A 24,503-nucleotide genomic window follows, 5' to 3' on the forward strand; every position below is an offset into this window, starting at 1 on the left:
TCCCTGGAAACCATTAATCTGCTTCCTGTTTCCATGAATATGTTAGACATTTTGTATAGATGGAAGGATACAATATGAACCCGTTAAGAGTTGAATTGTGTCCCCCCCCCCTTTCCCCAAATTCATATGTTGAAGTTCCAACGCCCCAGAACCTCAGAATGTGACCTTGTTCGGAAAGAGCTGTTGCAGATCTAGTTAAGAAGACCATTAGGGTGGGTCCCAATTTGATATGACTCATGTCTTTATAAGAAGGGGAAATTTCGACACAGGCACGTGCACATAGGGAGCAGGCCATGAGGGAGATAAAGACCGAGATCTACAAGCCAAGGAACACCACGGATTGCCAGCAGAAGCTGGGGGGGGGGGGCGGGCAGGGGGGGACCACGGAACAGATTCTCCCTCACGTGGTCGGGACAAACCAATCTGGCCGACACCTTGATCTTGGACTCCAGCCCCCTGAACTGCGAGGCGATGAATTTCTGGTGTTCAAGCCTCCCAGTGTGTGGGACTTGGGTATGGGGCTGTGGCTTTCGTGGCTGGCTTCTTTGACCTCACATAATGTTTTCAGGGCTCACCCATATTGTAGCGTGGCTGGTCTCCGTGTTCCGGGCTTAGCTCGAGAGTGTTGATAGCGAGGGGTCTCTAGACAGTAAGTGGGCAGCGACGTCCTCTCTGCTCAGGACGGAGACGTGACTAGGGTGGGGGCGCCCAGCTGCCATGTGCGAATTCACCAGGGAACATAGCTGAGGCCACACCTACGGGATCTTGGGGTGCAGAGCTACCCACATCTCGCTGAGGAAAGGTATCAGCCCGTGTGGCTCCTCTCACCCCCCCAGAGATGTTCCCGGCTCTCACCTGCATCCAGGGGCTGGGGGTTGCCTCTCAGTGTGGAGGGCAGGAGCGTAGCATCCAGAGCCCGACTGCCTATGTGCAAATCCCAATGCCAGCCCTGTCGCTTACAGGCCCTGCCACTTGTGACAGTTACTTCAACTCGCTGTGCCCTGGTTTCCCCATCTGCAAAACGGGGATCACCAAGTGGTGAAAAAATTAGCGAAGGCACCAGAGCCTTGGTAGGGTCTCGTCCAACCTGTAATGGCCTCGCTATTCCCCGCGTGTCCCCATGCTCCGGCCTGGAACTGTCCTCGGAGGCCCCGCTCACAAAGTCTGCTGTTCCTCCCAGGGGTGCTGTCCTCCTTGGTGACACATCGTTCGCCCAGCACCCCACCCCCTGCCGTGATGGGTTCCCCTCTGCATCCCCACATCCAGTCTGTCTCCGAGATGGGCGGGATCTCATCTGCGAGATCTCTGCTCCATCCCATCATCCTAAGTCAGGGACCATCACCCTGGTCTGGACTTTTCCAGTATTTTCCTACCAGGTCTCCCTGCCTCCAGCCATACCCCGTCCACTCCATCCTCTGTAGCAGAGCCACCATGAGCTCTCAAAACACAAGTCAGAATCTAGACGCCACCCCCAGTGGAAGCCTTAATGGGCAACTCTTGCCAGGAGGGCCAAATGCCGGGTCCTGAACATGGTGTGCGGGGCTCTAGCTTCCGGCCCTTTCTCCACCCCACCCCCCACCCCGATCCCAGCTCCTGGGTTTCCTCTCATATTGGGCCTTTTGTTTCAGTGGTCCCAAATTTCCTCAGCATTCTAGAAAACACCCCGTGTTCTGTGCACCCCCCGTGCCTAGCTCAGGACCGGGGACACGGTAGGCACTCGGTGACTAGGGAATGCCTGTGTGCCTGTGCTGGTACTCTGTCTAGAACCCTCTTCCTCTCACGTTCTGAAGGAACTCACGTTCATCTTTCAAAACGGGCTCAGATGACCTATCGTCTAGAAAGACTCCTACGACCACACCCAAGGTGTCTGAGGGCCTTCCCCTCCCCATCCTGAGTGGTGACAGCTCCCTGAATATGCATTGATCATCACACCTCCACAAGGAATTCTAATGCATTTGGCTGCCTCTCTGTCTCTCCCCTCCCTGTTGGGCACTAATTTCCCCTAGCAACGGGCAGGACTCTCTTTTTCACTCAGGTGCTCAATAAAATGTCTGCTGAAGGATGAACAGAGGAGTAAATGAACGTGTGAATGTGCCTCTGTATGGTCAGGTCCCCCCGACTGCAGACTCCTACATGATCTGCAACACACAGCCAATGGCACCACCTCTGGGAAGCCTTCCCTGACTTCCTCAGACTGATGGGGGTCAGGCCCCTCTGGGATTGATAGATCATGCCAGGGATCCCAGCAGAGCCCTATCCACTTTGGGAGCAACCCAAGCGCAGTCCTCGTGGTGGCCGGAAGTATCCTCTTGGAACCCGGGTGAAAGCCGCTGCCCCAAGCTCTCCAGTGCTTGGGTAAAAGGTCAAATCCTTACTGGTGGCCACAGGCCCCTCTCTGACCAACATCGCCTGCTCCCTGTTCTAGCCACTCAGGCCTCAGAGAGGCTTGAACAGGGCTGTGATGCTTGCTGCCCCCTCTGCCCTAAACGACTGTCCCCGAGACCTCTGCAGAGCTCACCTCCTCACCTCTTGCAGGCCTACTCAACTTCCCCCCCCCCCGCCACTCTCCTGAGTTTTCTTGCTTATTGTCCCCTGAGACAATATAATCATTATGCGAATTGCTGTTTTGCTCACTGCTGTGAAGGAAACTTTGCCCACCATCTAGAACACTGCTTGGTGAGTACTAGGCACTCAGCGAACGTTGCTGAATGAATGAATAATCTTTGAGTGCCCAGCACTCAGTCTGGGGTCTGGTTTTTAAATTGTCAGTAAGTATGGGGGGGCGGCGAGGAAAAAAATAAATTCTTAGTAAGTAGTTGATGGATTTGAATAGAGACTCGGAAATACTACTGGTGGGGCACCGGGGGCACATGGGGCAGGATGAGGGCCAGAAGCACTGGTCCTCCAGGCAGGGCAACAAGTGATCTCTCAGAATCCCAGTTGCCTGGCCGAGAGAGAGAACGGTTTCAGAGAAGCAAAGTCACTCTTGGCCCCTGGGCCAGACCCTCCTCACCCAAAACATATCAAGCTTCTGCCACCCTTGGGACCAGCCCTTACTCAGCAGGTGTGCTGGGCTCAGGGAAACATCTCCGTAAAGATGAGGCCTGTGTGGGGGTGAGTCGGGCACCCTGGGGTGGGCGCAGACTCTTCTCAGAGGAGGTGGGTACAGCACCGCGTACCGAATGGTGCACAATGCAAGTTCAAGTCAAACTCCGCCTCCCCTGCTCTGCCTTCTGAGGCTGACAGAGCCCATGTCTCTGCAGGGTTGAGAGAGTTCCATGAGAGACTCTAGATCAGAAGGCATGCACAAGTGGGAGGCCTCGTCACCTCCGAATCACGCAAGCCCCTGATAGGGGAACATCTTTTTCGTCCAGCGGGGCCCAAGCAGTGTTCCCGAAAGGTTGGGTGCAAACATAATTGCTGAATGAAAGAACAAATGAATGAATCACTGAGTCTCCAGAACGTAGCAGGGGCTAGGTGCACAGATTCCCAGTGAGTATTTGTCTGTTGGATTGACTAGACCTGAAGAAAACACAGGCCAGCAGGTGGGGATCAATGGTGGCAGGTAAGGGCTGGTGACAGGCCACCTGAGGGCTCTTTGTCACCCCTGTATTTGTTTTTTTTTTTTAAAGCTTATTTATTTATTTATTTATTTGCTTATAAGGGGGGGAGGGGCAGAGAGATGGGGGGACAGAAGATCTGAAGCAGGCTTAGTGCTGACAGCGCAGAGCCCAATGTGGGGCTCGAACTCATGAACCATGAGATCACGGCCTGAGCCAAAGTCGGTTGCTTAACCAACGGAGCCACCCAGGCGCCCCTGTTTTTTTAATCGAGGATAATACACAGAGACCGATCCTGAGCGCAGCTCGATGAACCTGCGTCTACATTCGTGTAACTTCCATCCAGATCAAGATACAGAACGTGGTCACACACATGCCTGGGGCTCCCTCTTGCTCCCTCCTGCCCCAGTCAATTCTCCACCATGAGGAGGCACGTCGCTGACTTCCATTGCCCTGGATTAGTTTCGCCTGCATCTGAACTTGATATGAATGGAAGCCTCCGGTCTGATCAACACTGTTTTTCTCTCCGCTTTTTGTGAGCCAGCAGTTGCCACGTGAATGCCAACAATCGGAATCTGGGTGTGAAAGTTGGCTGGCAGGTGCTATCCCCTGCGAAACGCGGGCTGTGGGGGTTTGAAGCGCATGGTTAATGTCTCCTTAGAGGAGCTGTCTTGAGCAGAATGATTTTCAGCTTCTCTGCTGAGAGCACCCGATCTTGAGAGCCACCTCCGGTCTGACAGCAGAATCTTTCCTCTCCAGGCTGCATGAGTCAGACTCAGAGCCCGGCATCGTGCACCGTTCTGGTCACGATGCTGTGCCCACCTCTTCCGAGAAGGCTGCCGTGCCAGCCCGGCTCACAGCCAGCATCTGGGAACCACCGAGCTGCAGCTGGGGGACAGGTCCTGCTCTCTCTCGACATCCAGCCCTCCTCCCCACCAGCGGCACGGCAGCCTGGGTTTTGGCCCCTAGGCCCTCAGGCTCCTTATGGACAGGTTGGGATATTTACAGGACACAGAGCCACCCGACGCCTCCTCTCAGGAAGACGGAGGCTGCTCTCTGCCTCGACATGCGGCAGGCATGGGACAGTTTTTCACACGGGGCCGTGGAAGGAGCTGGAAGCGAGTTTGGGGAGGCAGAGAGCTGGGCGCACATGTTGGCCTGCGTCCAGGCCGGTGAGCCTGCCTTAGTCTCTCCACCCCCGCAAGGGAAGTGTTACATGCACGCGTGCTATAAGGAGACGGACTCCACAAAGTGCCCACACATTACAGGTTCTCAGAAGTCGCAGCTACTGCTGTCACAGCTCCGCGATGAAGGGGATGGGATGTGAAGCTAGACCGCCCGACTTTGAATTCTGTTTTCACCACCTGTTGGCTCTGGGGCCTACGGCAGCTTACTCAATTTCTCCACACCTCAGTTTCCCCATCAATACAGTACAAGCAGTGACAGTACCTACATCACAGTGAGGAGTAACTAAGTCAATGTATAGAAAGTGCCTTGGGGGCGTCTGGGTGGCTCGGTCAGTTAAGCCTCTGACTCTTGATCTTGGCACAGGTCATGATCAAGCCCCGTGGTTCGTGGGGCTGAGCTCCATGTCGGGCTCTGTGCTGACAGTGCCCGGATTGGGATTGTGCTTGGGATTCTCTGTCTCTCTCTCCCCCCTCCCCCACTCATTCTCTCTCTTTCTCTTTCTCTCTCATTCAAAATAAATAAGTAAACTTAAAAAAAATTTCTAGGGGCGCCTGGGTGACTCAGTCGGTTAGGCGTCCCAACTCAGCTCAGGTCACGATCTCATGGTTTGTGAGTCTGAATCCTGTGTCAAGCTCTGGGCTGACAGCTCAGAGCCTGGAGCCTGCTTCAAATTCTGTGTGTCTCTCTCTCTGCCCCTCCCCCACCCACACCCTCTCCCTCACTCTCTCTCTAAAATAAATAAACTTAAAAAAAAATTTTTTTTTTTAATTTCTAAAGAGCTTGGGACAGTTCCTGGCACATAGTGAGCACCAAGTAAGTGTTTGTGTACACGTGCTCTCTCTTTTTCTCTGTAATATACCTGATTAACCAATGGCTCATTAAATAACTACTTAAATAGTGTTAAACCACAGCTGTTATGATGATGAGATGAGATGACATATGGAAAGTTCTGAAAAGGATACATTTAGTGCCTGGTACACAGTAAGTGTTCACTAGATGTTCACTCTTATTTAAAAAAAAAATCGTAATTTGGATCCTACGCAGAGAAGTAGGAGGGAGAGTGTGGGGTGGGTAAGCAGGTGAGAGGAGAGGGCCCCAAGGGCACCCAGGGCAGGGAAATGCTGGCCTGACACTTTATGGGCAGCACAGCAACCTGTGATAAGTGGGGAGGGTCTCCCGAGGGTCTCTGGACCCCAGCCCCTCCCAGAGCGCTCTGCACCAGGAGCCATGCCATGAAGGCTTGTTGACTGACAGCCAGAAACGGTCTAGAGAAAACCACCAGGTTTAACCACAAAGAAAACAAAGAAACAAACAGAACCAGGTGAATTTCCTTCCCGATCCTTCAGAGATGGGAGGATTGAGGTTGGACATAAACACCACTTCCAAGAGCATAAAGGACTTTTAAGGACGGAAGACGAGGGCTTTGTTTTCAGCTCCAGGAAAGACTGCGCGAGAAGGAACAAACATCACTATCAGAGGCTCAGCGATTTTGATGAGGATCAAGGAATAATCGTTCCGTCTAAGACTGGGCATCTCAGCCTTGGGCCACTGGGCTTGGGACCTCATGTTTGCCTCTGGGCATCATCTTGCACCGCGATCTTAGCTAAGCCCGCTGCCAACGGCTAAAGACAGCACTGATGAGCATCTGGCCACAGGGACCCCTGGGCACTGACAGGCATCGCCTGGCATTTGAAGGGCCAACTGACTCACTGCCCCAAAGAGCAAGGTGGTAGTGTACAGGTCAAAGTGGGAATCGCCTTTCCTCCAGTATTTGCCGCGCAAAGACTTTTTCTAAAGAATTTACACGAACGGAACTGGCAGTGGAAAATATTGGAGACAGAAGAACCCTTTATTTTAAAGCATTTTGAGGACTTCTTGGTGCAATGAAGCATGTCTAAACTTGCCATGGGGGGATTTTTTTGGAAAAGGGAAGAGAAGGGGAGAGGAGGGAGGGGAGGAGAGAGGAGGGGAGGGGAGAAAAGAAAAGAAAGGAAAGGAAAGGAAAGGAAAGGAAAGGAAAGGAAAGGAAAGGAAAAGAAAAGAAAAGAAAAGAAAAGAAAAGAAAAGAAAAGAAAAGAAAAAAGAAAATTCTGTTCAAATGTCACTGGATTCAGATTTTTATTTTATTTTATTTTTTTTATTTTTTTTAACGTTTTATTTATTTTTGAGACAGAGAGAGACAGAGCATGAACAGGGGAGGGTCAGAGAGAGGGAGACACAGAATCGGAAACAGGCTCCAGGCTCCGAGCTGTCAGCACAGAGCCCGACGCGGGGCTCGAACCCACGGACCGCGCGAGATCATGACCTGAGCCGAAGTTGGCCGCCTAACCGACTGAGCCACCCAGGCGCCCCTGGATTCAGATTTTTAAAACCTTAGCCAGCCTGACTCAGGCAGAAAAATTCTCCCAAAGGAACATTGCATGACACAGCTTTTTATATGAAGTATTTAGTTTTACATATGTGATAAAAGTTTGTCAAAGCATATATCTGGCTTTTATTTTCTTTTCGCTCACTTTTGGGGTCAGTTTGGGTACTTTTATGGTATGAGATGGATTTCTAGGAATGGAAAGCGAGTGTGTAAATTGTGCTTGTGGGAAACAAAATCTCAACTATGGACAGCTCACAGAGGCTTTCGTCCAGGAATCAATTTGGTTAGTAGTCAGGGGTGGCCTGTGATAAAACACTGACAAAAGGTGACTGGGCATGATGGCGGGGAGTGTGTGTCTGGATGAGCTGAAGAATAAAGAGAACAAATACCATCAATGCCGAATGAACCCACGTACCCATTCATCTGTCTGAGGGCTGGAGACTGGACCCGGTGCTTTTTAAATTTAAATATCAGGTTTCTATGTTCCCCGCCACCCCCTGCAACGTAACGGAAAATTTGAAAAAGATAGAAGGAGGCAAAAGAAATCACGCCTAGTTCCCACGACCACTACGTTAACATACTGGTGAGTTTCCTTCCAATATCTTTTTTCTGGCCTCCTAGAATAAGCCGAGCCCTACTCACATCTATTGTACCAGATGACCTTTCCAGGTTCCACATCTATGGGTTTTTGACTCACTCAATTTGCTACTTAATAGAATTCTCCCCATGTTTAATAAACCTCCCCAAAATCACAGACTTAAGAGAAAACATTTTTATCTACTAAATGCCTCAAGAACTTTCAAAAGTCTGCCTTGAACAGAAAGTGGGAGAGAGTTTGTGTGCTTTAAATATGGCACACTCTTGGGGCACCTGGGTGGCTCAGTCCGTTAAGCCTCTGACTTCAGCTCAGGTCATGAGTTTGTGGGTTGTGGGTTTGGAGCCCCGCATAGAGCTCTGTGCTGACAGCTCAGAGCCTGGAGCTTGTTTCGGATTCTGTGTCTCCCTCTCCCTTTGCCCCTGCCCCACTCGTGCTCTTTCTCTCTCTCAAAAATAAATAAATGTGGGGGAAAAAATGGCACCCTGCAAAGGGAAAGGGGAAGAAATAGAAATACGAGGCAGAAAGCAAGGGAGGGAGGGAGGGAGGGAGGGAGGGAGGGAGGGAGGTGGGAGGAGGGAGAAGGAGGGAGGGAAGGTTGGGGGCTAGGAAGAACAAAAAGCTTGGGATTGGTGGGATGCTCAGAGAAGGGGGCCCACAGGTTGGCCGGGTGGGTGTGGTGATTATGGGGACAGTGGGAGTGGCTGCAACCCAAACAGAGACCCCCGGGACACGGCCACCAGGTAGGAAGAGGAACTGATCCATGTGAAGGCGGAGGACAGGCCAGGGGGCAGGACGCACACCTCCCGGAGGGACCGAACCTCAGGGCCACGGGCCACAAGGGGCCGCCAAGGTGGCAGGACAGAGACCCCGCACGCGGTTAAGCAAACGGGACTCTTCGCCCACCAGGCATCTGGCCTTGCCTCACACGCAGGAATCCGTGGGCAGAAAGACAACAAAAGCTATTTTTCATGCAAGAGGAGTTGGACATCAGGAAAAATCAGAGCCCCTTTGTATGACATGCCAAATTGCTGAAGCGAGAAAATGTCTCGGGCGAGGGCTCAGATGCGAGCCGGGAACAGCACGCTCGCCCAGGGGAACCCGGCCGTCAATGTGCGCTTGTTATCGGGGCTTTTCAGAGCGAGGGCCGGAAGCGAGCGCGGGGCGGCCTCCCCCCATCGCGTGGCAAAGATGAGCTGGTGACACGGCCTTGGCCGGACTGTCTGGCCCCTGGAAGGGAGCCTGGGTGTCCTGAGATGTCCCCGAGGAATCCTCAGGGATCCGTGTTCTTCTCCTTGCTTGTGCTTTGGGGTGGGGGCTCGGCAAAGACTCTCTTCCTCTGAGACCCATCCTCACGGGTGCTGGTGGGGGTGGGGGGACCCCTTCCCGTTGCCCCCACGTGCAGGGCATTCTCTGGGTTAGTAAATGCCAATCACTACCAGGCATTGCACACTTTATTCCTGGCTCCTCCCGGCTCCTGTGTGCACATCTGCACCGAAGGTGTTGCTAACACCCCATTTTGCAGAGAAAGCAACTGAGGCTCACAGACACTGTGAAATGACCGGCTGGTGGCCCCACAGTTAGCAGGAGGCGGAGCCTGGCTTCAAACCCCACTCACCCCGGGATTTGAACCCTCTGCCCCACCCCCATGCCCTCCTTCCTCTCCAAGAGGCCGCTTATAACAGCTGCTGGGTATTTCAAGTCCATTGTGAAGCAGATGTGTGTGGAACCCCGCGTGTATTTTCCTCTCTGGATCCTCCTGATGACCCCATGAGACAGGTCTGGTTAGAGTCCCCAGGAGGAGGACCCCACATCCAGGTGTGGTCTGATGCTCCCCACACCCTGCCCTGTATGATGCCGCCCTCTTGCCTCCTGTGGGGTTCCCCGGAACCAGAGGGTAAATTCCCCAAGGGCTTTCTGTACCCACAGTGCGAGCACGAAGCCAGGCACTCAGCATATGCCCCATAAATGCTTAACAGTGACGGAGTTTTAAGGAATACTGCCCTCTAAGGCAGCCTCTGGCTCTGAGTAGCATTGGGGGTGGCCCTTGGAAGAAAAAACGACAAGAAACAGGTGAGGTCTGGTTCCAGCACCCACCTCCGCTCCCCACCCCAGCCGCCAATTTCAGCGCAACCCCAGGACCCTCCAGCACCAGCTTCCCTGTCCTGTTTTTCTCATCAAAGCCTCTTCTCAGGGCAGAAGGACACTCGGGAGAGGCTGTGTCATGTATGGGGTCCGGTGCAAAACGAAAAATGCAGACCCTCTTGTTCAAGAGTGATCAAGAATTCAAGGAGGGTGTCAGCAGAGCTCTGAACACACAGACGAGCTCCGAGTCCCCAAGTCCCCAGCCCTCGAATACAACCCTGGTGACAACAGTCATTTTACATCCTTTGCACATGACCTGTTACTGGGGTCTGGATTTTTCTAGGACAGTCTTGATTTTAAACGGTCTGGATCTCCCCCCTGCCCCACCAACTCCTCAAACGAGCAAGGAGTGCCGAAATTTCAGGATCTCTGTTAACACCTCCTGTGTTACGTCTTACAGCCTCGACAACAACAGAAAACCTGTTGCCTGCTTTTTATCGAGTTTAGGTTCAGAAAATACAAATGCCGCAGCGCCATGGGTCCCGTGGGGGAACCGAAGGCACCGAGGTTCAACATTGACAGCCTGACATCCCATCACAAGGGGGAACTGTTTTCATCCACCCAGCAGATGATTTCCACATCTGTGTCTCCGGGCCCGCCCCGCCTCATCCCTGCAGAGTGGGGTGGTCCCCCACCCTGTGCACTCAGTCCTTCCGTGTCCAGCTCTCCTGTCTCCAGTCCCCCTAGGCTCCTCCACTTTGGTTCTGTGTCTCGGGGAATGGCTCCGCTGCCTGGGGCGGGTGTCTATCATTGTATCCCATTTTACAGATGAGAAAACTGAGGCTCTGAGAAGCTAGGGAATTTGCCCAAGGCCGCAGGGAATGCAGGGTAGAGCAGGATTCGGATGCACGTCTCTTTGACCACCTTCGCCAGCCCCCGTCCTATTAACCATCACGTGGACTTGGTCCAGATATCACCTTCCATCACTCTTTTCTTCTGGACAGTGAAGCTCCCAATGGGGGCTGTCAGAGAGGCCAGTGGGGCCGTATCTGCAGGGTTCGGACATCGGGGAATAAGCATGACTTGACCACAAGTGGGTTGCGGGCCTGTTGAAAGGTGGCAAGCTGGGGAAGGATGTCATCTGGTTACAGATTTTAATTTTTTTAATGTTGATTTTATTTTTGAGACAGAGACAGAACATGAGCGGAGGCGGGGCAGAGAGAGAGAGAGAGGGAGACCCAGAATCCAAAGCAGGCTAAGCACCGAGAGGGTGGGAGAGGAGTCGTGGAGAGACCACACTGGCCACCAGCAGCACATCTGACACGTGAGCAGCCACCTGCATGTGGCTCCTAGCCAAGGTTGTCAGGGTGAAAAGAGGCCAAGCCAATAATGTTTCCACGAAAGGCTGCCTGAAGTCCTGTCCCCTCTGCAGTGTCTCTGTGGGAACCGCCACTGTGTCTTAACAGCACCTTCCCAAGTCTCTTCTTCACATGACCCTGGGAGGGAGGGGAACAGACAGAGGGATGAGGCAGGCAAGAGGGAAGGAGGAGAAAGAAGGGAGGGAAGGGGAGGCAGAAAAGATGGAGGGAAGGATAGGTATCGTTTGCCCGTTTGCCAGACAAGCAGATGTGAGGCTCTAGGAGGTTAAGGGACAAGCAGAAGACGGCTCAGATGATCAGCGACAGAGCTGGGATCAGGCCACGGGTCTCCTGACTCTCATTCCGGTGTTCCCACAGCCCAGAAGCCTGTCCTCCTGCATCACAGCCCGGATCCCGCCACCCTGGAGTTCACGGCCGTGGCCCCATTGCCTGCCAGGAGGTGGGAAGGGGGGACGCTCGGCCTGGGAGGCTGCCATCCTCACCACGGGGACCACCTTGACGGCAGACCCTATGTCGACTCCTAATTGAGATCCCCCCGGTTCCGATTTCATGGTTCACAGCAGCCCCTCGGAGCGGTTCTGCCTCTGCAAGATGATGGCACCACGCCGTGCTCTCCACTGGCCCGAACAGCCCCAGGGAGGCCCAGCGTCTCCTACTCCCAGACCCTGGGGGCCGCTGAGTGGACCCGGGGCCTCACTCAAGTCGGCTGCAAACTTTTTTCTTCTGGGAACATCTCCAAAGTCCGGAACGCATGGGGATAGGGAGAAGGCCATCCCGCCTTGAATATCTACAAGATGCCAGGCACCTTGAAGGTAATTCTGCACATAACCCTTGGAAAGATTTCCCATGCGATCTTTGCAACGATCCCAGGGGCTAATATGCCCACGCCCCTGTCTTACCGTGAAGGAACTCTAGTTTAGAGGTTGTCTGACAAGAGGCAGAGGCTGGGCTCAAACCCGGGTCCGTGTGACTTCGGGCTGGCCGTCCGATGCTGCCACTTCCGTGTGGTCTAATGGGGGCCCGAAGGGTGAGCTGGGATGGGCGTCCAGCCCTGCGTCTCTCCCCGGGGGGGCGAGGAGGTGACAGAGAGCAAGAACGATGGCAGGTGAGCCAGGGAGGCCGAGCAGCTGTAGTTAATCGGTTTTCTCCCAGGCTCTGAGCTGGGCTTGAGTCAAGAGATTCCCCACGCCCACTCCACACTCTCAGAGACGGGACGGTGGCCTGGGAGGAGGAGGGACACCTGGAGAGCACTCTGGAGTACCTCTACCTCTGTAGGCTCTGCGTGGTGAGAGGCACAGGAGGGTGGATGTTGTGTGACAGGCCTCGCTTCAGGTCGGCAATCCTTCGAGGTGGGGGAGGGGGGAGGGCGGCTGCAGTTAAAATCCAAAGCCTGGGCCGCCTGGGTGGCTCAGTTGGTGGGCGTTTGACTTCGGCTCAGGTCATGATCTCACGGTTCGTGGGTTCGAGCCCTGCATCAGGCTCTGCGCTGACCGTGCAGAGACTGCTTAGGATCCTCTGCCTCTCTCTCTCTCTCTCTCTCTCTCTCTCTCTCTGCTCCTCCCCAGCTTGCACCCTCTCTCTCTCAGAAATAAACAAACATTGAAAAACAAGTTATAAAATCCGAAGCTTTACGAGCCGGTGCACTAACTCTGCGGCTGGGGGCATACGTGCTCAAAGAGCCCGAGGAGGGAGCTGGGGCTTGCTTCTTGGGGGAGGCTGGCTTGAAGGATGGACAGAAGTCGGGGGTGGGGGAGAGTAGTGGGGTGACAGAGAGATCCTGATGTTTAGGGTAGCAGAAGCTATCAGAGGATTCTTTTGACCCAGGACCCCAGCAGGGCGGCTCCCAGGCCCCATCCCGGCCCCAGGGAAGCAGGAGGGCAGGAGGAGGCCTGATGCCAAGGCCACTTGAGGCCAAGTATGGAGTCACAGTCTGCCGTCTTTGAGTTGGGGTCATGCAGGGGAGGTGCTGTCTACTTTGCAGAATCCCTGGAGCTTCCCTCAGAGGGTGGTCTGGACCCCAGCCCTGTCCTGACACCGTGGAGTGCCCTCGAAATGCAAAGGTGCAGGGATGGCTAGCATCCAGCGAGAGGTACAGCTACCAGGTGAAGGAGGACCTTCAGGCCTCCTCACAGCCCCCTACTGGAGGTTGACAGCTACATTCATCTGGCTCCTGGCCTACACTCGGGAACCTGGTGGAATACAGAGGCCAGGGGCAGGCCCCGAGCCTCCCCAGGGCTGTCCTGACGAGCATTGTGTTTGGGGAGCGCCTACTCCGTACGTGTGCACTGGCCACTTTCACATCTGCTGTCTCATTATCTTATTTTCCAGACACATGAGCGACTCAGAGAGGTTAAGTAACCTGCCCAAAGCTGCACAGCTACCTGGGAAAGCTGGGATTTGAACTCAAGTCTTCTCTCCCCAAAACCTGGCCTCCTGCCTCTACCCCACGCTGCCTTTTCAACAGAGTCTATTAGGATGCAACAGGAGGATACATGGAATTCATTTGTCCCAGGCCTCTGTAACAGAGACGATCTGGCTTCCCTTCAGCAGTGATTTCCTTTATTACGTGCACACTGGCACCTTACAGTTGGTCACGCTCTCCTCTCTGTCCCGGCCCCAGGAAGTTCAGAGACAAGCATGTGGCCCATGTCCAGCAACACGGCCGGCCTTTGCAGCAGGCACTTTGTGTGCTCAATCGGACTCAACCATCACCTTATTTTCCTGCTCTTGTTTCTACTTCCGTCCTAGTGCCTCACCTACTTTGCTTTTTCTTTCTTTCTTTTTTTTTAATCTTGTCCCTTTCTTCCTTTCTCTGTTTTTTGGTTGGAGGAAGAAGAACTAACCAGGGAAGAATCACGTGATGTCATTTTCACAGCTTTGAAAAGTTTTTCATACGGAGAAATTGATGCGTGAGGAAAAGAACGTCTCTCATCTGGCATCATGTCCTGACTTGCAGCTCAGGAGAGATGTTCTCTCGCAGCGCCTCCCGGAGCGCCACGGGGGGTGAAACACAAGAATTGCGGGGGGCCTGGCCCTGGGGTTAGGGCCAGTCTGTTCTCTTGGTGAAGCTGTTCCCCGGGGATCTGGCCCGCGCACACGCGTCTTTATTGGAGTGTGTGTTTGTGGGTTAACTGTGACGGAGCCGGTGAGCTGTGCCAACGAAGCCCTAACCAGGCCGCCCCCACACCCTCTCCTGCTCCGGGGGCTGTTACGAACGAACGAGCCAGCCGCCTTGTGACCTTGGGGGAGTCACTTTGCCTCTCCCGCCTCGAGCTTCCTTTGCGTCTTTGCTTCCAGCATGTGAGGATCAGGGCACCTGAGCAGTCCCATCCCCAGTGTGGACACATGCTGGGGTGTCACAGGCAAGGTAAGGTGGGTCACCTGCAGCTAGTTATCTTAGGAAGAGAAGGGAAGTGGGCAGCACGTAGGCAGAGGCCAGCTCACCCTGCCAGGAGGGTTAGGCTCCCTCCACATTTGTTTTCTCGAAGAAAAGAGAAACGGGTGGAACTCCTACCGGCTGCCAGGAACTGGGTCTCTCCCTTCCCCCCTCCGAAATGACGCTTCCTTAGAGCAGTGGTTCTCTGCAGGGGGTTGATTTTGCTTCTCCCCCCACCCCCTCCCCACACATGCCCAGGGGACATCCGGCAGCGTCTGGAAGTATTTGTGGTTGTCACAGCTTGGTGGCGAGCGGAGGGGGGGGGGGGGGAGTGGTGCTTCTAGTAGGCAGAAGCCAGAGAGGTTGTTAAACATCCCACACCACGCAGGACGGCCCCCACAACAGAGAACGACCCAGCCCAAAATGTCGGGGTACTGAGGTTGAGAAACCCCGCCCCCGTGGTGAGGGGTAGCTGATGATGAACCCGAGCCCGAACCCTCGGGGCTGTGATGACTCATGGTGGTCCTCCCGAGTTACTCTCCTCGTGACTTTCCAGCATGCCTTTTGGAGGTGGGCACGCTGCTGGCCAGTGCCAGATGTGGAACCCCGAGGGGTACGTGCTCGGTTTCCCTTCCCGACCCTGCTCTTTCCTCCGGACGCAGCACCACCCAGGCGGCATCCTGGATTCCTCACCTCCTCCTCCCCATCATTCTCTCCACTTGTCCCCATCTCTGCCGCCCGCCACTTGGCCCCAGGCCACCAGTCTGGTTCTCCGCAACCATGACCAGACTGGTCTCCTGGTGGCCTCCCCTGCCTTCCAGAATCCCCACTCTCCAAGTGCAGCTGGAGGATCTTCTAAAATCATAAATCAGATCACTTTACTGTCCTCCCCGAAACTCCCCAGAGCACTGATCCTAGTCCTGATCTCGAAGCCTCTCCTGAGCCCCCACACCCCCGCACCCTCACACGGTGATGGAGCCTTGCCCAGCGTCTCCTGCCTCAGGGCCTCAGCTTGCCTTTTCCTCTCCCTGGAAGGTCTTCCTGCAGTCCTCCAACAGCTCTTTCCTGTCCCCTTGACTGACCGCAGCCCTCCCCAGCCTCTCTCAGCACACCCTCACTCTGTTTCCGTCCTAACCCTCCCTAGTACCCGAAAGTGTCAGCTTCATGGGAATGCTGGCTCCGGGAGCGCAGAGACCGAGTCTATCCCGTCTGCGGCTGTGGCCAAGAGCCTCACACATCTGACACGGAGCGGGTGTTCAGTGAGCATGTGTGGAACAAAGGAATAAATGAATGGATGAATGAATGAGTGCATCAATGAATGGAGCCACCCAGGCGCCCCGGGAGACTTATTTTAAAGCGTTGCTGGTTTCCTACTGAGCCTTGCTGAAGCCCCTCACACGGGGGTTCTCCAAAGCTGGCTCTGTGGTGAGGCCATTGAATCAGACCACCAAGATCCCCAAAGTCGTCTCGCTAGGTCAGCTGGGTCTAGTTAAAAGGATATGGTTTTCTCTTACAAGAAGAGAGGAAGCAGTGAAGAACGAAGCAGAGCATTAAGGGAAGGTAGACAAGAGAAGGACTGCAGGACTCCTGCCTGTATGACTAGAGAGTGAGCACCTGTTAGGGAGCAGGGACAGGAATGCTGATGTTTCCCTCCACATTCATGTGTTGAGGCTCTAACCCCCCACCCCCCGCCCCTGCCCCTGTGGGATTTGGAGGTGGGGCTCTGGCGGTGAGTGACTAGGTTTAGCTGAGGTCTTGAGGGTGGGACCCTCATGATGGGATTTAGCACCCTTATCAGGAGAGACCCAAGAGCTAGCACTCTGACCTGAGGGCAGAGTAGTTGGGGACCACCTGCAATCCGGGACCAAACCGGCAGGCACCTTGATCCTGGGCGTCTAGCCTCCAGAACTGTAAGAAATCAATGTTGCTCAAGTCACTGGGTTCATCCCAGGCTGGTGCCTGGAGCGCAGTGGGTGTGGAAAGGGTGCTATTTGAATCAAAAGCTCTCTGAAGGGTCCTATGTTGGGAGTTTAAGGCCAGCACCTGCCTTGAAAGGGTTCCAAGGGCCCTGGAGGAGGAAGCCCCGCCCCCAGGCCGCTGGGCAAGTGGGCGGGGACTGGGCGGGGCCTCGGCAGGCAGGAGGCCCCCCCCCCCACCCCCACCCCCACCCCGTGGTCCCCTCCGGCTGCCCCATCTCTCCCCTGGCCCCAGGGCGCAGTACTCATGGTTTCTTTTTCTCCGTGTGCCGTGTTATGAATTCAGTCTGGGTACACTGGTGTGAGAGATGCTGCCCAGGTGAGGGAGGTGGACATGACTGGGACATAGGACTCTCGCCCTCAGGGTGGAGAAGGTCGAGAATCTCTCTGCACCTTCTCCCCAGCCAGTGCCCAGGACAGAGCTGGCACAAAGCAGGCACGGGGGTCAGCCTGGTGTCAAGGCTGCCACCTTCAGGCTCTGACAGAGCTGTGGGTGTCTGGGGTGGGGGGGGCAGCTTCATCTCTGGGGAGCTTGGGAGGGGAGGGGAGGGGCGGGGCTGAGGCTGAATTTTGCCAGGACCAGAGTCCTCCTGACGGCAGTGCGGTGTCTGGGTCCCTCATGGACCCTGGCCTCCAGCGGCCCCAGCGAACACCCCAGAGCTAACGGGGCAGGGAGGCTTGGGCATGCTGACATTCGCTGCTGCCCTCTGGGCCCAGTCCCCTCCCCTCCCGTGTTTCCATGAGGTTTTCGTTCCCAGCACACAGTACGTGCCCCATGACTCTTGCTTCCACTCTATACCTTGCCTGATTGCAACACGCATTAGAGCTTGAACAAATGCTGCTTGGTGATACTTTTGACAGAAAAGTCCGCAAAGACTTACTACTCCTTTCCTATGTCCACCAGCCTGGGGCTGAGTGTCGCCAAAGACACAGAGGAAGAATGAGGTGGGGTCTTGGGAAGGGTGGGAGCAGGAGGCTGATTGTGACGAGGATGGGCTAGTCCAGAATGTAGTGGAAGAAGAGAAAGAGACAGAGACAGAAATAGACAAGAGAGAAGAGGAGAGAAACGGAGGGAAGGGGAGAGGAGAGGGGAAGAGGGGAGGAAAGGGGAGGGGAGAGGAGAAGAGGGAAGGGAAAGGAAGGGAAGGGAAGGGAAGGGAAGGGAAGGGAAGGGAAGGGAAGGGAAAGGAAAGGAAAGGAAAGGAAAGGAAAGGAAAGGAAAGGAAAGGAAAGGAAAGGAAAGGAGAGTATGTTATACAATTTGGGCATCACTTGTACATTTTCTCTTCTGAATGCCTTCATGCCGCTGGCAGCCCAACCTCAGAGCTAGGCTCCACTGGGTAGTCAAGTACTTGGTTCTATTTTTAATGGCAACCCAGAAGCTGTTTGGGAAAGGGCAGGATGACATGGTGGGAAGAGCTTTGTTGTGAGACAAAGGCTCAAATCTAGCCCAGCAGCCTCCTACCTGGGTATCTCTGGGTAAGTGCCTTGCCCTCTCTGAGCCTCTGTACCCTCGGCTGCAGATGGGGGTGAAGACAGCACCCTCTCAGGGCTGTTGTGAACGTGCCATGTGGTAACATGCACAGGCTCGGCACGCTCGAGTATTCTGACTTGTCCGATAGACGGGCAGAGGGGTGAGACCCGGCTCTGGGGGAGCAGAGAGAGGCTGGGGCGATGTCGGCCCTGCTGAGGCTGTCAGACTGCACGGATGCCTTAAACACACAGAGGCCTGGGCTCTCCTGGCCCAGCAACACCATTTATGGGAAACGACCGGGAAACTGAATCCGCTGTTTGTGAGTTGCCAGCAAGAGCTTCGGAGTCCCACGGTCACAACCAGGGCTTTGCCGGCTGCAGCATTTCCAGTTTCAGCTCAGAGGTTTGATCTTTGCACTGTTTTCCCCACGTACAGTTTTGGGGTACTTTGCTAGAGAACAGGTGGAAATCATGCATTTGACACACAAAGCCAACACTGGGGTGACCAGGCCCCCGGGGAGTGGCTTGGGCTTACTGGGCTGCCTGGACCCCGGCCGGCTGGCAGGTGGAGGCATCGCAGACGTCAGGTGACTGTGCTTTTAGGAGATAAGCTGGCGGCTTCCACCCAGGTCGAGGGACTGTCACGATAAAGCCAGCCACAACAAGGAATCCTGAACCTGCTCTCCTAGCCCTGGGTTGGTCCCAGGGTGTTCTAGCCTTTGGATGTGGCCTGGTTTGGCCCTCAGAACCCCTGAGCTGGGGGGGGGTGGGGGGAGGGACAGAGGCAGCTCAGTTCTTACGGTGAAGTCCCCCAGATGGCAATTCCCCACCCTCCCTCTGCCAGCGGAGCCAGCTGCCCAGATCAGCTTGGGGCTCTCTTGATGAATACCGAGTGCAAACGCTCCAGGCAGCTGGCAAGATGCTAAGTGAAGCATCAATCCTAATGAGGATGAGGAATTAATAAAGAAGGCATCCCAGCCACTCTGCAGAGGCCGGGCTTGCCACCGAGGAGGAGTGAGTTAGTTCCAGTCTCCGCCGGGAGACTGGAAGGCCTGGGGTCCACGTGTGCATCCCGGTGGTGACAGTGACATGGCTCACTGCGCCACGCAGAGCCTGTGGGGTAGAACGTGGGGGCTCTGCAGCCCCTGTTCTGTGTCTAATTCAGGTGCCGTGGCAGGTAGTGACGTGGGTACATTCTCCAGATGAGAAGAGTAGGTGTTCGTGATCTGAACAACTGCACGCCCAAAATGATGTTTTTCAAAAGAAAAGAGGAAGGTGTGATCGTGGGCCCACCGATCCTTTGTGTGCCTGTGTTTGGCAAACTATTGATCGCACATGCCCGCTCCTCCAAGATACCACTTAGCCCTGGCATTAAACTCCAATTGCAAAGGGCAAGGCAGCCTCGCTTGGGAGAGGATGTGGGGGGCGGAGGTGGGCCAGGATTCCTGTGCGTGCAGCCTAGGGGGAAGGAAAGGGAGCAAGTTCAACCTCGCCGAGCCGACCCAGCTTTACAAAGCCTCTTTTTAGCTGACTCCAAACGCGGCCAGGAAAAGGGCCATCTCTACCAACCTCCCTACCAACCTCCACCAAGATCCAACCCCGCTGAACTATCTGCAGGGGCTGTAGCTGCAGTAAGGCAGGCTAGGTGTGTGGGAGAACTCCCCGAATAACCGAGGGGCGGAGTTAACGCACGGGAAAAGGTTACAGAGAAAGAACGAGGAAACTCTGTCCAAGGATATCTGAAAGGAACGCTCCGCCAACTTCCCCCACTCCTTCTCCGATCTGAAAGCCAAGCCCGAGCGGCAGACCCGTCCACAACCTGGCTGGGACCAGACCGCCCCTCCACAGCCACCTGTTAGTTCCAGTCCCGCAGCGGGGCGGGTGGGAGGCGCAGAAGTCGGGCGCATTTCGCCATTGGAGGCGTCCGGGCCCCCTCCCGCGGAGGGAGCGGTCCCCACTGTCCCGGGACACCCAATCCCGGCCCCCGGAGGCATTCCCACCTTAGAACACCTTCTACTCGGCCTCCTCGCGCATCTAGGGGCGCAGCGCCCCGCCCCTCTTGCCCCGACGGGGTGGCCACGCCCCTCCCAGGCAGGTCTCGGTCCTCTGGTAGCCCCTGCACCCTCCAGTGTCCGGCCGAGGTCTCCCGCAGCCTCCCTGCCGAGGGACCAGGGCCGAGGGCTTGCTCCCCTAGTTGGGGGGGGGGGGCCTCGGTGACGCACCCCTCCCCTCCCCACCGAGCAGGGAGGAGCGGGTCGGGGCCCCGTAGAAGAGTAGGCGGAGGAGCAGGGTCTCGGCGGCGTCAAGATCCGGCGACCCGGTTCGCACCGAGCCGCTCGGAGCCCAGCCTCCACCCCTACCTCTCGGCCCGGGCCTGGAGCTAGCGTGGAGCGGCCCCGGCGCTCCCCGCCCCCGGCCGGCCCCGCCCCAGGATGGCCAGTTCCCATAGCAATCGCACAGACACCGGTTGCCAAGCAACCCCTCCCCCTCCTCCTCCCCTCCTCTCCGGTCGGCTCCCCCCCCACCCCAGCCTCCTCCCGCCCCCACGCCATCCTCCACCTCCCCCGGGGGCTCCGGCGCGGCCCCTCGGGATCGCTCCGGTCTCGGGCCGCACGCGCGCGCGTGTGAGTTTCGGCGTGTTTCATTGTGCCTGCGTGCGAGGGGGTGTGCGTGTGCGTGGAGAGTTTGTGGGGTCGGTTGAAGGGACCCCGAGCTGGTGCACAGCTGGCCGCGAGGGGACCCGCCCGTTCGCTCCGGCTCCTTTGTGTGTCGCGCGGAGCCAGTGCCGCGCCCACCCCCTTCCCGGCCGGCACCCCGGGCAGGGTGTGCGTGCGTGTGTGCGTGTGTGTGTGTGTGTGTGTGTGTGTGTGTGTGTCTGTGTGTTGGGGGGTGGGTGGGTGCCCGGGCCGGACGTACCTTCGATGCAGCACACCCGCCACAGCCCCGAGTGGGTGAGGTCGCCGCGGGCGCGGCGGGGCGCGGGCCCGTCGTCCATGGTCAGGTTGGTGCCGTTGCAGATGTGCGCGCTGGAGTAGAGCCAGTAGTCGGTGCCGATGGCGATGGCCATGAGCGAGAAGGCGGCGAAGGCTCCGGCCGTGGTCAGCAGCATCTGCAGCCCGCGGTCGCATCGCACCATGGTGGGCGCCTCATAGTCCGCCGCCCGCCGGCCCGGCCCGCCGCGCCCGCCCGCCCTCCTCCCTCCGCGCGCCGCTCCGGGGGCGCCCGGGCTGGGGTGGGGGGGCCGAGGGCCGGGGGGCGGCGCCGCGCTGCGCGCTCCGACCCCGCGCCCCGGGCGTGCCTGCGCTCGGGCCCCCGCCGGGGCTCAAACTCCGAGGCGCGGCGGCGAGTGAGGGCTGCGCGGGCCGCCGGGCGGGCTGGCGGCGGAGGCCGGGGGCTCCTCCCTCTCGGCCCGCCCTCCCGGCTCGGCCCGCGCCTCCGCCCCGCGCCCTCCGCGCCTCCGCCCGCCGCCCGCCGCCGCCGCGCTCCGGGCCCGCGCCCCGCTCCTCTCGGCGCCGCCCCTCGCGCCTCGGCCCCCCGCCCGGGTTTGCCTCCCCTCTCTGCCCCTCTCCGCCCCCTCCCCACCCCCCGGCTCGGATTTTCTCTTCCCCCACTCCTCTCCCCTCTCCGCGCTCGCACGCGCTCTCGCCTCCTCTCCCAGGGTTCATTCACATTATTAGAGCGAAGGAAGCCGAGGCACGGGTTCCCCGGGAGGACGGAAGGGAAACCGCGTTGCCAGCCACCTCGCTTACTCAACCCAGGACACCCAGCCTTCCCCTAGATGGCCCTGGGGACTCTTGCATTTGTGGAGTGTGACTGTGCGGGTGATGGCCCCCCTTTCCCCGGTGTACATAGCTGTGCCTTTACCTGGTGATGGATTGTGTAGGCGCAATTTGGCAGTGGGAGTGTCCAAGTCAGATGTCCAGAAGCCCCAGATGTGGGTCACAGCTGAGAGACACTGCAGGCCAAGCCAGCAACCCCCCCCCCCCCCAACCTCCGGCCACTTCCCTCCCTCACCCGGGTGTCTCCTACCCCCACCAGCTCCTCCAGGGGACCCAGACTTTGGGGTTGAGGGGAGAGAGAGGTGTCAGCCAGAGGTCATTTGGGAAGAATGCAGGATCCCTGTTTTGCAGAGGGGTGATGATGTCGTGATTGAAGAGAGGGATCCCCAACATGATTACATTTCTGATGCTCTATTACCTTGAGTCCAGGAACACCCCAGTTGGATCGGATTCAAACACCCAGCCCCCAGCCATTTCCCTCTTTCTTCTAGCTTCCCCTTGAGTACCTTTATTTCTTTTTGCCTTTCCCTGTACACGAGCTTAACTGGCTTTCCCTCACCTCCCTTTATTGCCAGCTTCCGCCTCAAGCCCTGCTGGCTTCACTTAATTGCCTTTGCTGCTGGCATGATCCCAAACTGGACACACTCCCTTCTCCTCGGAGCCAATCCAGGCTCTTTCTCCTTCAAAACCCGGTTCCAAACTCTTCCCTCCAGGAGGTCCTCAGAGACCAGCACCTGGACGTCCCGCGTGCCTTTTAGTCATCCCTCCCCGAAGTTCGTGTCGTTGGCATCCTTGATGGCTGTCCTGGACCCCTCAGGAAGAGTCAACGAGGTATACCCAAAGTTGCTATTCTTGCAAGATGCAGTTTCAATTTCACCTCCTTACTAACACCTTCCCTGGGCCCCACTACCCAAGGAAAATTAATGACCTCTTCCTGGAATTGCTGGTCTCTCTTCCGTGAGACTGTAAGCCTTTCTCATGTCTGACATATATGGTGAGTGCTGAAGAAATGTTTGCAGGGTGAGAGGTTTCTTGTCCCCTGGAAAATGATAGTCTGATTGGGGGAAATAGAGCATATGAATGTGACCCAAGATAGTGTAGCCCAAGGACCAGACTGGCTGCATTGATTCATATTTGTGACCCTTTCTCCTGCCTTTGGGGTGTCTGTCCATGCCTCTCCAAAGTCTCAGAGGACAAGAGCTGTCACCTCCATTTTCCTGGCACTCACCTGCCACCTGATCTGGGGTTCTGCACACAGCAGGTGTCCGATTATGCCTGGAGGTACACACCAGGTAGGAGATGGCTTGGTCTGCTTAAATAGGGGACCCAGAGTACACTTACTTACCCACTTGCACCACTCCCAGCAGCCCCCAAAGCACCCCTGTGGACCTAGGGTTCCACGAAATATGGTGTGAAAACCAACAGCCTGGGCCAGCTTCTGGGCCCCTCAGGGACATCCCTCGTAGCCCGTCCCGCTTGCAGTCTTCCTCAGGGACTTTGAGAGAAACAGATGGAACCAAGATACATAGATCTTATTTATCCGCAGTGTGAAGCAGTGGGTGAGGAGTGTCCCTCAATCTTTTCTTAGGTCTGGGAGGTGACACATGGGTGGTGGGGCAAGCGATCCTGAGCTCACGCTAACCCCATGGAAACAACAGAAATCTTTATTCGGCAGACCCCAGTGGGACCGGTTCCCACCAGCTCTCAGAGGAGCTGGAGAGGAGAGGAGAGGAGAGGAGAGGAGAGGAGAGGAGAGGAGAGGAGAGGAGACAGCACCGGACTAAGAGGCCAAGATGTCAGCATTTCATGCTGGCCCCACCGCTAACTAGCCGGTGATCTTGGACAAGCCGGAACCACCTCGGAGAAAGACACCTCTCCAGTGCCTGCTTTCAGAGTGATTTTGAGGGTCAAGAACAGTAGCCTTGCACATCGTATACACTTAGCGACCATTTGTGGAATCAGTAGTAAGTACTCCCCTTTCTACTTTTTTTTTGGAGACGGCGAGCAAGACACTGTCTAGCGGTTATATATTATTACATCATCTGTTATTCTCACTGTTATCTGCCTTACGACACCTGGGGAATCCGAGGCACAGAGAAATTGAGTCACTTGCTGAAGTTCTCACACCTGGAAAGTCTTCAGCTCGGATCCTGATGACTTCGGGCCAGAATTTTCCAAGGACGCTCACCAGCCTCTTTGTCCTTGTCATGTGCTGCTTGATTGTGTTGTTATGTATTACCTGCTAATTTGGGGGAAGGGGACACCAGTGGGGCTTGGCGATTTACCTTTCTATCCGTGGACACCCAACTGGCTACCTGAGATCGTGAGGGTGTAGACTGTGGAGTCACATAAGGACTTGACCGCCAGTGAAGGGAGCTGGAGCAAACTCAAGACTGTCTGGGGCCGTTCATCATGCCTGGGTGAGCACAATTTAAATCTGGAAATTTCTGCTCAGCCGGATTAGAGGACTCTGAATGGCAGTATTTAACTGCGGCCTGAGGTCCCTGGAGTTTCTCCTGTGTGACATTTCCAGGTCTGAGGAAGGCATGCGTCTTTTGCTCAGGAGGAGGCTCTGGGTTGGTCTTGTCCTGGGGAGGCTGGACACTTGACATCCTTTCCAGGGAGGCACTCAGTGTGAATTCTACTGTCGGGGGAGGAGACAAGTCGTCACGCATATTCCCACCTCTCTGGACAGCTGAGCTGGTGGAGATATTTGGACCTGTC

General features: G+C 56.1%; 1 protein-coding gene across 1 annotated transcript in view; it reads right to left on the minus strand.

Moving 5' to 3' along the window:
- The window catches only part of CACNG4 (calcium voltage-gated channel auxiliary subunit gamma 4), a 57,337-nt gene extending 36,201 nt beyond the window's left edge, over window positions 1-21,136 (minus strand). The window contains exon 1 of the mRNA XM_030296886.1: window positions 20,917-21,136. Coding sequence (XP_030152746.1) covers window positions 20,917-21,136 — 220 coding nt within the window. The remainder of the gene's footprint in view (window positions 1-20,916) is intronic.
- Window positions 21,137-24,503: the final 3,367 nt, after the last annotated feature.

This window comes from Lynx canadensis, chromosome E1 (genome assembly GCF_007474595.2).
Source record: "Lynx canadensis isolate LIC74 chromosome E1, mLynCan4.pri.v2, whole genome shotgun sequence".
NCBI lineage: Eukaryota > Metazoa > Chordata > Mammalia > Carnivora > Felidae > Lynx > Lynx canadensis.